Here is a 13,109-nt window from a genome sequence, read left to right on the forward strand (position 1 = left end):
TAGTATGAAATTCTAGAGAAGTATATATTAATTCATTCCTTCCTCCCACCTCCATTCTGTATCTCCTGGCTCTTTCTCATGAAACGGCCTGACCCCATTTGCCCTTCTTCAATCTGTTCCACAGCTCTGATGCGTGGTTTAAAGGTAGAGGACTAACAGAGAACCTGAGGATCCATGCAAACTGAAAAATCCAAAATCAATAAAGTGTCTACTCATAAACAAAATGAGACTAATCCAATTAGAAAAAAGCAGACAAGCTGAAATTACTGGGGAATGTGGGGATAAATGAATGTAGTACCCTAATTATGAGCAGATAACTGCTAATTCCTTCCCAATTAGCTAATTCCCATAGTCACATATGAAAGTAGAAACACGGGGATACACAAATAAGAATGTATCAGGAAGTTACCAGAGTATAGGGAACAGGCACGTGCTTAAGGTTTAGACCTGTGAGCACTAGTTCTTTTTAAGGCTCCATGGAGTTAAAACTAGCTGACGTGCTATGTGTGTAAAGATTTGGCCAGCTGAAAGAAAGGAATCCTAGCAAGGGGCATCAGGTGAGACATCGGGCAGCCTCCACTCTGCAAGACCTGACAAATTCACTCAAGCTTGCTGGGTGAAATCACAGTACATTAGGTTGGATGTCAGAATTACTTCTGTGATGGCCGCAGCTCATGTGCTTAGTTTGGGCTGAAGTGGGAAGAGCAAGAGGCACAAAAAGGAGATAAGGTCACAAGCTAGTCCACTGAAAGATCTTCCTGTAGCTGTACTGAAAATGGCAGAGGCTGTCTCTTTCGCTAGAATCGGAGTTGTAAACTGGCAGCTCGGAGAACCATCCAACTCAAGAGTTGACCTACATCACGTTTCTAAAATTCCAATTGACTTGTCAACAATAAACTGAGAGATTTCACACAAAATCCAGATTTCCATCATCTTCTGACCGAGTGGAAGATCTGGCTATAATAATGGACTAGGATAGACTAAGGGGGCCCAGGGTCTCCAGCCCACACCGTCCCTGCCTCTCCCTGTTGTCTCACGTCTGCTTCACCATCACGTGCTACTGGCCAAGCCCATCTGCACTAAGAATGTGTACTACTTTTTTTTTTTTTCCAAAAATAAAAAAAACCTTGGCAAGTCCCAATGACTCATGTCTGTAATCCCAGAACTTTGGGAGGCTGAAGCGGGTGGATCACTTGAGGTCAGGAGTTCCAGACCAGCCTGGTCAACGTGGTGAAATCCTGGCTCTATTAAAAATACAAAAATTAGCCAGGCGTGGTGGCACACACCTGTAATCCCAGCTACTCGGGAGGCCAAGGCAGGAGAATCCCTTGAATCCAGGAGGCCGAGGTTGCAGTGAGCCAAAAACGACACAGCAAGACTCCGTCTCAAACAAAAACAAAAACAAAACTTTATGTTCCTTTATTGGAGCAAGATTCTAGATTGAAATACAGTGATGTATTAACTAAACAGAGACCTGTGCAGAAATTACATACTATCTATGTAGACAGGTTGTTATACTTTGCCTATTGATGGAATAGTTCCATTTATCAAGTTTTATACATCAAAAAGCTTTGAATTTCACCAGGCTCTCCATTAACTCACCTCTGAAAAAGTGGCATTTAATTTCAGCTACTATATTTTACAGCATAAAAAGCTCACGCATTAGAGTGCTTCTCCACACAATGGCATGTTGCAGACAGAGCCGAGTCCATTATCCCACCTGGATTTACACAGTCACATTTGAGAGCTTTATACCAGAGAGCCGGCACAAAGTTACTCCTAACCAACACAGACTTCTTACTCTCAGAGCCTATCTTCTTGGCTATATTTTATAGTGCCGGTGAAGACATGCTGGCAAGTGTCCCATATACAGCTTGGCATTAGAGTACAAGGTCTGTTTGATGGTGGTGGCAGGCATTATTATTTTATTGTATTTTTTAATTTATTATTATTACATTTTTGAGACAGTTTCACTCTTGTTGCCCAGGCTGGAGTGCAACGGTGCAATCTTGGCTCATCACAACCTCCGCCTCCCGGGTTCAAGCGATTCTCCTGCTTCAGCCTCTCGAGTTGCTGGGATCACAGGCATGCGCCACCATGCCCAGCTAATTTTTGTATTTTTAGTAGAGACGGGGTTTCTCCATGTTGGTCAGGCTGGCCTCGAAGTCCCGACCTCATCTGATCCTCCCGCCTTGGCCTCCCACAGTGCTGGGATTACAGGCATCAGCGACCGCGCCTGGCCTATTTATTATTTTTGAGACGGAGTCTTCCTCTGTCGCCCAGGTGTGAGGGCAGTGGCGCGATCTCAGCTCACTGCAACCTCCACCTCCTGGATTCAAGTGATTATCCTGCCTCAGCCTCCCGAGTAGCTAGGATTACAGGCATGCACCACCACACCTGGCTAATTTTTGGATTTTTATTTTTATTTTTTTTCAAAATCAACTGCATTTTTATATTATAGCAATGAAATTAAGAAAACAACACTTTATAATAGCACCAATAAAATACTTAGAAATAAATTTAAGCAAAGAAATGCAAGATGGGTACACTGAAACCTAGAAAACATTGCCAAGAGAAATTAAAGATCTAAATAAACTGTGAGATGTTCTATGTTCATGGGTTGGAAGAGTCAATATTAAGATGGCAATTCTTCCCAAATTGATCTATAGATTCAATGCAATTTTTTTTTTTGCTCTTTTTTTTTTTTTAATGAAGTATTTATTGATGATTCTTGGGTGTTTCTCGGAGAGGGGGATATGGCAGGGTCATAGGATAATAGTGGAGAGAAGGTCAGCAGATAAACACATGAACAAAGGTCTCTGGTTTTCCTAGGCAGAGGTCCCTGCGGCCTTCTGCAGTGTTTGTGCCCCTGGGTACTTGAGATTAGGGAGTGGTGATGACTCTTAAAGAGCATGCTGCCTTCAAGCATCTGTTTAACAAAGCACATCTTGCACCGCCCTTAATCCATTTAACCCTGAGTTGACAGAGCACATGTTTCAGAGAACACGGGACTGGGGGAAAGGCCATAGACCAACAGCATCCCAAGGCAGAAGAATTTCTCTTAGTCAGAACAAAATGGAGTCTCCTATGCCCACTTCTTTCTACACAGACACAGCAACAATCTGATCTCTCCTTCCTTTCCCCACACTTCCCCCCCTTCTTTTCAACAAAACTGCCATCGTCCTCATGGCCCGCTCCCGATGGTGGCTGTCTCTTTGGAGCTGTTGGGTAGGAAGTGAGGAGCGCCTCTGCCCGGCCGCCCTGTCTGGGAGGTGTACCTAATTTCTGTTTTTAGTAGAGACGGTGTTTCTTCATGTTGGCCAGGCTGGTCTCAAGCTCCTGACCTCTGGTAATCTGCCCACCTCAGCCTCAAAATGCTGGGATTACAGGCGTGAGCCACCGTGCCCAGCCAGGTGCTATTATTTTAAATCAAGGTAAAAGGCCAGTTTTAAAAACTGCCACTTGGAGATAAAAATAAAGGGGTCAATATATTCAGAACTGAGTTTTGGGCAATCTGGTATCCCAAATTATGTGAATATTCAGACACTAACGGCAAATTGAGAATGTGTACTATTTTCAGCTCTCAAGGGCAGGACAAGTGAATCACTATTTTTATGAGAAAATATATTCTAAGCTCCAAATAGATTATGAATAAATCTTTAAACACAATCTGTTTTCACTTAGCCATCCTAAGCATCTTTGTTGTAGGTTTTCCAGACTGTCAACTGTCCCCTTTCCTTCTCTTGGGATCTCTCATTTAGTTTGGCTCAAAGTTCTATCCAATGTCACTCAGCTTATATGGTTTGCCACACTACTTTCTGTATTCTCCTTAAACTTCTTAGCTCTGAGTCTTAGTTGTGGGTTTCTTCTATTAATAGATGAACTTGACGTTTTAGACATTTTGTTTTGGTTTTGTTTTCTTTGCTTTTTTTTATTTTAGCCTATTTGGTAAAAGGAAAGAGAACCATGGAATGTCTTGTCTGCTTTTTCTTCTTTATTAAAGATGCTGTTGTTTTCTGAGCAGCTTTCATTTTTATACATCTTTTTCTGGATGTTTACAGTGAATCCTTATTAAGCATTAGCTACATATATATGTAAAGCATATTTTGGGTTTCAGGATGGGGATCTACAACTTGCTCTTAAATAGATGTGTCAAACCAACCTATAATAGTTATGAGATTTAGGGCTTTTCTACTTCAAAATGTTTTAAAAAACCCCAAAAGCAAAAACCCCAAACCACTGTATTTTAGTATGTTTTGTTTTTCTGGCCACAGAAGACATGTTCCAGCAGATGGGGCTAGAAATCTACATATGATTCTTGTTTTAGGAGCATCGTATGCTCTGATCAGAACATTTTTTTAAAAATTGTACTTTCATTTACACTATATTACTGAAGAAAATTAGTGTATTACAGCAATGATGCTTCTATAGTGATATAATACATTTACATTTGGTCTTTGTCCTTGGTTCCCAATACAGACTCCTAAAACCCCTGTAATTTTCTAAGTGACAGGGGCATTTTTGGTTGTAGTATTTCCTCTTTGCCTTCAGTTACTAACACAGAGCTTCTAAAATCCCTTGGAATTTCACGAGTGATGGGAACATCTTTTGTTTTAATGAGGTGACTCTCAGTGGCTCCTGGACAGCTGCAGGATGGGGGGTGGTTACCAGAAAGACCAAACTTTGATTAGAAGCTTAGAATTTTCAGCCTCACCCTTAACTTCTGGTGGACGGAGAGGTGCTGGAGATTGAGTTAATCATTAATCATGGCTTACACAATGAAACCTCCATAAAAACACCCAAATGATGGCGTCTGGAGAACTCCTGGGTTGATCAATGCATCCATGTGCCGGGAGGGTGGCAAGGCCCAACTCTACAAGGAACAGAAGCTCCTGAGTTCCAGGCCCTTCTTGACTTCACTCTATGCCCCTCTACATCTGGTTGTTCATTTGTATACTTTATATAAAAAACCCACTAAACATAAAGTGATTCCCTGAGTTCTGTGGGCCATTCTAGCAAATCATCAAACCTGAAGAAGGGGTGGTGGTCATAGAGCTGGTTGGTCAGAAGCACAGGTGTCAACTGGGAGGGCAGTCTTGTGGGGCTGAGCTTAACTAACTGGGCACTAATTCTGGCCAGTGCTGGAATTGAACTGAATTGCAGGACACCTTGTTAGTGTATGGAGAATTGGAGAACTGGCTGGTAGGAGGAGGAAGAGGTCCCCATATATGTGTTGTCAGAAGTACTGTGAGTAGATAGGTCATACTAAGGAAAAATGTCTTTTCTCCTGTAATGTACTGATTGGAGATTAAAGCTATAAAAACACAGATACATTTTACGTTACCAATATTATGCTTTATCTTGCAAGTTTTTTTGACTACAACCTATAAATCATTATACATAGTACATATACACATATATGTTCACACACCAGTAATTGCCACAAAAGCTTCACAAACTAGTATCTACGTTTATCATGAGTAATGTATTCTGTTATTTTCTATTCTATTTCATTTTTCAAAAAAATGGTTAACAATCCACCAGTGATTCTGTAACACACTGTGCTATTAGCCTGAAAACATTCTCCCTGGTGTCAGGCTCCACGCCACTCAGACCTGCCGTTCCCATCCTCTGCTGTTCTCTTCAAAGACTGGACATTAACAAGAAGCACTGCTATTATTGTTTTCTCGTTTGTTTAGTGACAGGGTCTCACTCTGTCGCCCAGGCTGGAAGGAGTGAGGTGCAGTCATGACTCACTGCAGCCTGGAACCCTGGGGCTCAAGCGATCCTCCCACCTCAGCCTCTTGAGTACCTAGGACTACAGCTGCACACCAGCAAGCCCGGCTTTTTTTTTTTTTTTTAAGTCTTTTAGACATGGGAGTCTTGCTATGTTGTCAGGCTGGTCTTCAACTCCTGGCCTCAAGTGGTCTTTCTGTGTCAGCCTCCCAAAGCACTGAAGTTATAGGCATAAGCCACTGGATCCACATTGCTTTTAGGAATTGTAAGCCAAAGTGATGTGGGTTGAGTATCTCAGATTATGATCTCTGAAAATGAGACCAGGTAAAGATTTAATTCCAACAGACAGGGTGACTGAAACCTCATTCAGCCAACTCCAGATGCATGCTGTTCTGCAGAGCTGAAAAGATGAGCTGGGTGCAACTATGGGAAAAAAATAAAGTCCACATGCTTTCTGACACAAAGCAGAGTCTTTTCCTTGTCTCAGTCAAGAATGGTATAAAGAGTTTACCACTTTGATGGCCGTATGAAAATGGAGTGGCCCTCAATTTTGGGCAGAGGAAAGTCAGTCTTTGGTCCTGGGGACATATTACCTAGTCATGCCAAGACTGCTTTCTCTATGAAAAGTAAAATCTTCAAAAAATGATGTTCCAAAATTATCTCAGATCACTTTAGAAACATGATTTGCTTCTCTTTTTTTTGACACAGAGTCTCACTCTGTCACCCAGGCTGGAGTGCAGTGGCACAGTCTCAGCTCACTGCAACCTCCGCCTCCCGGGTTCAAGAGATTCTCCTGCCTCAGCCTCCCGAGCAGCTGGGATTACAGGTGTGCACCACCACCACGCCTGGCTAATTTTTGTATTTTTGTAGAGACAGGGTTTCACCATGTTGGCTAGGCTGGTCTCGAACTCCTGATCTCAAGTAATCTGCCTGCCTGGGCCTCCCAAAGTGTTGGGATTCCAGGTGTGAGCCACCGCCTGGCCAGAAACATCTGATTTTCTATTATTTCCCTGTGCTTTCAGAAAGACAGCATACGACTTGTTTTTGCCAAACTCCAACTGAAGTCATTGTCTATCATGTTACATAATGTCTCCTATAACAGAATCCATGAAATAACTAACTCCTTAATTTCAGTGCTGGAAAAAGTTATTTCTCTGAAGATATTTTTATGTTTTTACTCTGCCCTTTCCCACAACAATAAACAACAAACAATAAATCCCAGGAGGAGTTCCTCTTTTAATTACTGGGCTCTTCAAAACAAAATGTTCAACTAGATTATTCATTTCAGGTACTTCATAACATTTCTCTGTTCATGTCAACTATTTGCTCTAATATGTGAAAGTATTTATTATCTCATTTGAAACTATGTTGAATGTTGAAAATCTACTTCAAATTCTTTCCTGGAAGGAAGTAGAAAAAAAAAAACCTAAAGAAAAATAAGATATGGTATTTAGGAAAATTGCTTCCAAGTCTAAGGATGGCCCAAAGAAATAGCTTAGGGACATCTCTGACCGTATCAGCTTCTTCCTAAGAAACCTGACGCACTGTGCTGCTAGATGTTACAAATGAACAAAGTGAGTTGAGCTTTCTCTTTTTTGGATCTGCCATGAATTCAGGTTTTTACACTTAATGTCATCTTGGACACTTAAATACTGAATTTCCCAGGTTACCCCAAAGCTCTAGCGAAAGGAAAGGGGGAACAGTAGCTGCATAACACTTCATCCTTCACATCCTGAGTTCAGAGAAACCACACAAGAATTGAAAGCATTCCAGAATCCAACACAAAAACCATTCATTCATTCCTAGATTCAGAATCAGAGGATGAGTAAAGGTATGTATGTATACCTTTCCAAGGGGTGTCAGCTGCACAGTAATAAAAACACAGCCAAAATTAAACAGGCTCAGGGGCTACTTTTCAGAATCAAGACTTGAAGACAGACATTCTAACCTGTTTTCTGATAGATTCAGAAGTCTTCATCAAGTTTAAAATATCTTTAAAGTTGATGACTATCGGCATTAAAGATCCTCTTGCCTCTTTTCAATCCTTTCCAATTTAATAAACATTTAAGTACAAGGTACAGTTCTAGGTATTACGCAAGATACAAAGGTTACCAAGGGCTTGATCTTGACCCTTAAGTTGTTATTGAAGGAGAAATGCAAATTGTAGCAGAAAAATTCCCAGAAACCCCTTAAGGATGAATAAAAAATACCCCCTTAAACCTTAAGAGGATAAAAAAGCAGGGCTCTCCTCCCCTGCTGCTTTTGGAGTCCACCCTACCGTTGTCATTTCACCGCCCCATGCAACTGCCACAGCCTAATAAAGGCTTATCTGTCTGCAGAGTTACAATTTTTTTTAATTTGATGAAGAATTTCTAGTTTAATTTTTTTTTTTTTTTTACAGCCCCATTCTTAGACTGGACTGAATACTGGTCCTCTTTTTCAGTTTCCTTAGACCAATAACCAAATCTTTTATAAACTCTATTTTCATGTGTTATTGCCTGTATTTTGTTTTTATATGTATCATTAATTGTTAAAAATTAAGATTTTGAATCCCTTTGGATATTTATTAGGCTTCAAAGACCTTGATGAAGAAGTCTGAGTGACTGCTAGTTCTCTTACGTTGGCAGTAAGGCTGGGGTGCAACGCACACTGGTTTAGCGTGAGCAATGATCACTAAGCACAAGAGCCACGGCCACCCCTACTTTACCTCGTTCACAGATACAACTGGAAGGTTGGTCCTGGATGGCTGTCTGGTCCTGGATGCTTTTAGTGGTCTCTTCATCTGTGGGAAGTCTTGTTTTGGAACAAGTGTTTCCGTTGATACAGATGAGAAATGCCTCTTTAATATTTTTATAAACCATTTAGAATCCAATAGATTTGGTTTGTGGGTCACTCTCCTGTGAGTACCAAAGGATTTCATGGTTGGAAGGTGTGCCTTTTCATCTTGATAATGAGCAGCATTTAATGGAGACAGCATGCTTGTATCTGACTTTTTTTGGTTCATTTCCAGGATCTGAGACTTATTCAAACCACCAGCTGTTTTATCAGGAAGGAACAAATCCAAGTTTTGACGTATTGCCAGTGTGCTGCATGTTGTATTTTCAAATTCCTTAAGTGGTTTTAACATTAGATGACCGATTCTTCGGCACTGATGTGCTTTTGATAATACACGATGAGATCCAGCCACGGCTCTGAGGAGTGTGGCTGGCATTACCACATCCCAAGCTAAAAGAAAAGGAATTCAAAGTTCAAGTTTTTAAATTAATGTTTAAAACATATATAATATTTCCCTAGGTAGCAGGCATATTTCTGTAAGAAAAATTTGTAAAACAGATACATTCTAAGTTAATTCTAGTAAAAGAACAAGGTTAAAAAAAATAAGTACAGTGTTTCTGCCACTTTGCCTTTACCAACATTTGGCCTTCATCCTGGAAGATTACAAGATTATAAAGCTACTGACATAACAAGAACCTTAAAAAAATAGTGATGGGACCACTTCATTTACTTCATTAGCATATCAAGTATATAAAAATCTGTGCTGGCCAGGCACTGTAGCTCACACTTGTAATCCCAGCACACTGGTAGGCTGAGGCAGGTGGATCGCTTGAGCCCAAGAGTTCCAGACCAGCTGAGGCAACATGGTGAAACCTCATCTCTACAAAAATGACAAAAATTTAAAAATTAGCTGGGTGTGATAGCAGCTCACGCCTGTAGTCCCAGCTACTCACAGGCTGAGGTGGGAGGATCACTTGAGCCCAGAAGACTGAGGCTGTAATGAGTCATGATTGTACTACTGCATTCCAGCCCTTTTTCTGTCTCAGGAAAAAAAAAAAAAAAAATCAGGAAAGGCTCCCAGAAAGATCTAAGCTGATTCTAGAAGGCGAAGGTGCTTTTCAGCTTGGGGCTGGGCATGGGAGTGCGAGGCATGTCAGATACACACATGAACATTCCAGACAAGGGAAACAGAATTTCCCCCTTATTCACAGTATGAAATGTGTTATTCTAAAGTTAGCCTATAGTAGGCCACACATGGTGGCTCACGCCTATAATCCCAGCACTCTGGGAGGCTAAAGGCGGGGGGGATCACTTGAGGCCAGGAGTTCAAAACCAGCCTGGCCAACATGGCGAAACCCCATCTCTACTAAAAATACAAAAAAAAAAAAATTAGCCAGGCATGGTGGTGCATGCCTTTAATCCCAGCTACTCAGGTGGCTGAGATATAGAATCGCTCAAACCAGGGAGGCAGAGGTTGCAGTGAGCCAGGATCACCCCATTGCACTCCAGCCTGGGCGACAGAATGAGACTGTCTCAAAAAAAAAAAAGTTAGACCGTAGTAATCAATAATTCTTTTTTAAAAATAACATGTTAGGTGCTAGAGATATATGAATCAATGATCTCAGAATTCAAAGTCTAGCAGAGGAAAATGAATGAGATGCACAAATTGCTCTAGTCCAGAGAAAGGAGCATGTGAAGAGTGTGGCATTGTCACAGAGGTGACATTTGAACTGAGTCTTGAAAGCACAGAAGGATCAGCAAGTCAGACACCCCAGGCATGGAGTCCTATTCATCTCCCCATCTCAGGGGAGGCAGGAGTAAGCTGCAAGAGGTAAGGACCAAAAAAGAGCTGATGGCCAGATCACCAAAGGATATATAAAGTCATCCTAAAAAGTTTCTACAGGTGGGGAGAAAGCTGAGCTTTTAACTCAGAGTCCCACGGTCAAATGCATGTTTATGAAACAAATTTTTGGTGATCATGTGCAGGAGGAAACGAGAGAGACTCTGACATCACTCTGAGCGCTTTCTACACGCTAAGTGCTCGGCTTCACCTCATAATGATCCCATTTCACTGATTAGGAAACTGAGGTTTAAAGAGGCTAAGTGCTCACCGTTAAGAAGCTGCAGAGATGTAATTAAAATAAAACCCAGGCTTTCCCAATTCCAAAGTCAACACTCTTACCCACTACCTTGTATTTATTTATTACCTCTCTCCAGGATAAGGACAAAGATGATTCACAGTGATATTTACGAGGTAGGACCTGCTGCTTCCAAAATCCCTTCAAAAGCTGGCATTCTGTGCTTCATTCTAGTCCAATTGGCTACTGTAGCTCAGCTTTAATAAGTACTATTCCATGCCAGTTGAACCACGTAATTTTGAAGAAACTAACTACAAAATATTTTAGAAATTTGTCTACAGTCCTGGATGCCTTTTATTCTCTTTGGGTAAATTCTTTTTTTTTTTTTTTTTGAGATGGGAGTCTTGCTCTGTCACTCAGGCTAGAGTGCAGTGGTGCCACCTCAGCTTACTGCAACCTCCGCCTCCCTGGTTCAAGCGATTCTCCTGCCTCAGCCTCCCGAGTAGCTGGGATTACACGTGTCTGCCACCATGCCTAGTTAATTTTTTGTATTTTTAGTAGAGACGGGGTTTCATCATGTTGGCCAGCCTGGTCTTGAAATGCTGACCTCAGGTGATCCACCTGCCTTGGCCTCCTAAAGTGTTGGGATTACAGGCGTGAGCCACCGGACCCAGCCCATTTTATCACTGCACCTTCTAGAAAGCCTAAGATTACATTTGTGCCTTACATTGTTTTTCTATCAGACAGGGCTCTATTGTCATTATCAATAGATCGGACCTCCTCATCTCAATTTCATCCGTTCTACTCTGTAAGCACCACCTCCTATCTTTGCATCTCACTCCTTCTATTACCCAATTCCAACAATTCTTCAACTCCAACAGGACCCACAAGTCAATGATCCAACCACCTTTTCCCTGTCTCTCACTCCCCATGACTTCACTTCCTCCATATCCAGTTTACACTCCAGGGTCTGCCACTCTAATCTCTCCCTTATACCCCTAGAATCCCTTGCATCCCTTTCTTCCCAGTCTTTCCCATTCATGAGCAGTAATAAATATCTTTATAACTGCTAAGCCAAAAACGTGGAGTCCAGCTTGACTCTTTATTCTCCACATCCAACTTGTCAGTAAATCCCAAGGGCCTTCTAGGGACCACTGCTCATCATCAGTAATAATACTACCTGATCCAAACTGCCATCCTTCCCATGGATTATTATAATAGCTTCTTAACCAGTTTTCCTGATTCTGTTTTGGGCCTCCTGCAGTTTCTTCTCAACACAGCAACCAAAGTGATCCTCTGAAGTCGAATCTCAACGTGAAATCTGGCTGTGGCTTCACGGTTCACTTAATGAAAACCAAAGCCCTCCAACCAGGCATGGCAGCTCACGCCTGTAATCTCAGCACTTTGGGAGGGATCACTTGAGGTCAGGAGTTCCAGACCAGCCTGGCCAACACGGCGAAACCCCGTGTCTACTAAAAATACAAAAATTAGCCGGGCATGGTGGCATGGGCCTATAATTCCAGCTACTTGGGAGGCTGAGGCATGAGAATGGCTTGAACCTGGGAGGCGGAGATTGCGCCACTGCACTCCAGAATGAGCAACAAAGGGAGACTCTGTCTCAAAAGAAAAAAAAAAAAAAGGGCCTGGCGCGGTGGCTCACGCCTGTAACCCCAGTACTTCGGGAGGCCAAGGCGGGTGATTCACAAGGTCAGGCGTTCGAGACCAGCCTGGCCAACATGGTGAAACCTCGTCTCTATTAAAAATATAAAAAAATTAGCTGGGCGTGGTGGTGGGCGCCTGTAATCCCAGTTACTTGGGAGGCTGAGGCAGAAGAATCGCCTGAACCCGGGAGGCAGAGGTTGCAGTGAGCCGAGATCGCGCGCCACTGCACTAAAGTCTGGGCGACAGTGCGAGATTCCGTCACACACACACACACACACACACACACACACACACACACACACACAAAGCCAAAGCCCTCAAAATGGCCTGCATGGCACTACATTCTCTGTCCTTTATCACCACTCTGACAGCACTCTCCTTTGCTTATTTTGCTCCTCATTGTGGTCTCTGGATCTTTGCACTTGCTGTTCCTTACTCGCTTCTCCCAGGGATCTGAAAGGCTCACACCCTCACCTCCTTCAGATGTTTGCTAAAATGTCTTCTACCCAGTGAAGCCTTCCCCAACCACTACATTAAAAACACACAACCAGCATCCATTCTCTATCTTCCTCCACTTTGCATTTCTCCATTGTTTAACATCACTTGCACACCTTTAATTTTTAGTTTATTAATTCGTACTGCAAACGAACTCAGTTCTTACCATGTGCCAGGTATTGTCCTCGTTGCTGACAATACAGCTGAAAATAAAAGACAAAAATCCTATCTTTTGAACCTTGCATTGGGAGTGACAAACAAAAACGAGGTAAATCAGTACAATACGTGAGACACAACGCTAAAGGATAAAAATAAGAGAAAAAGGAAGATTTTTGTGTCTTCCCTCCAGAATGGAAGCTCCCT

General features: G+C 42.2%; 1 protein-coding gene across 6 annotated transcripts in view; it reads right to left on the reverse strand.

The window, feature by feature from the left end:
- The window catches only part of RMND1 (required for meiotic nuclear division 1 homolog), a 49,156-nt gene that overhangs the window by 35,279 nt on the left and 768 nt on the right, over positions 1-13,109 (reverse strand). For 3 of the 6 annotated variants that reach the window (XM_054490737.2, XM_063667117.1, XM_054490740.2), the window contains exon 2: positions 8,444-8,961. The exons of 1 other annotated variant lie outside the window; for it this stretch is intronic. In XM_054490737.2, coding sequence (XP_054346712.1) covers positions 8,444-8,947 — 504 coding nt within the window. In that variant the 5' untranslated portion in view covers positions 8,948-8,961. Of the gene's footprint in view, positions 1-8,443; positions 8,962-12,912; positions 12,950-13,109 lie in introns of all 6 variants that reach the window. 2 more of the 6 variants (XM_054490738.2, XM_063667118.1) reach the window with 1 other exon arrangement.

The sequence above is a fragment of the Pongo pygmaeus genome, chromosome 5 (genome assembly GCF_028885625.2).
Source record: "Pongo pygmaeus isolate AG05252 chromosome 5, NHGRI_mPonPyg2-v2.0_pri, whole genome shotgun sequence".
In the NCBI taxonomy this organism is placed as follows: domain Eukaryota; kingdom Metazoa; phylum Chordata; class Mammalia; order Primates; family Hominidae; genus Pongo; species Pongo pygmaeus.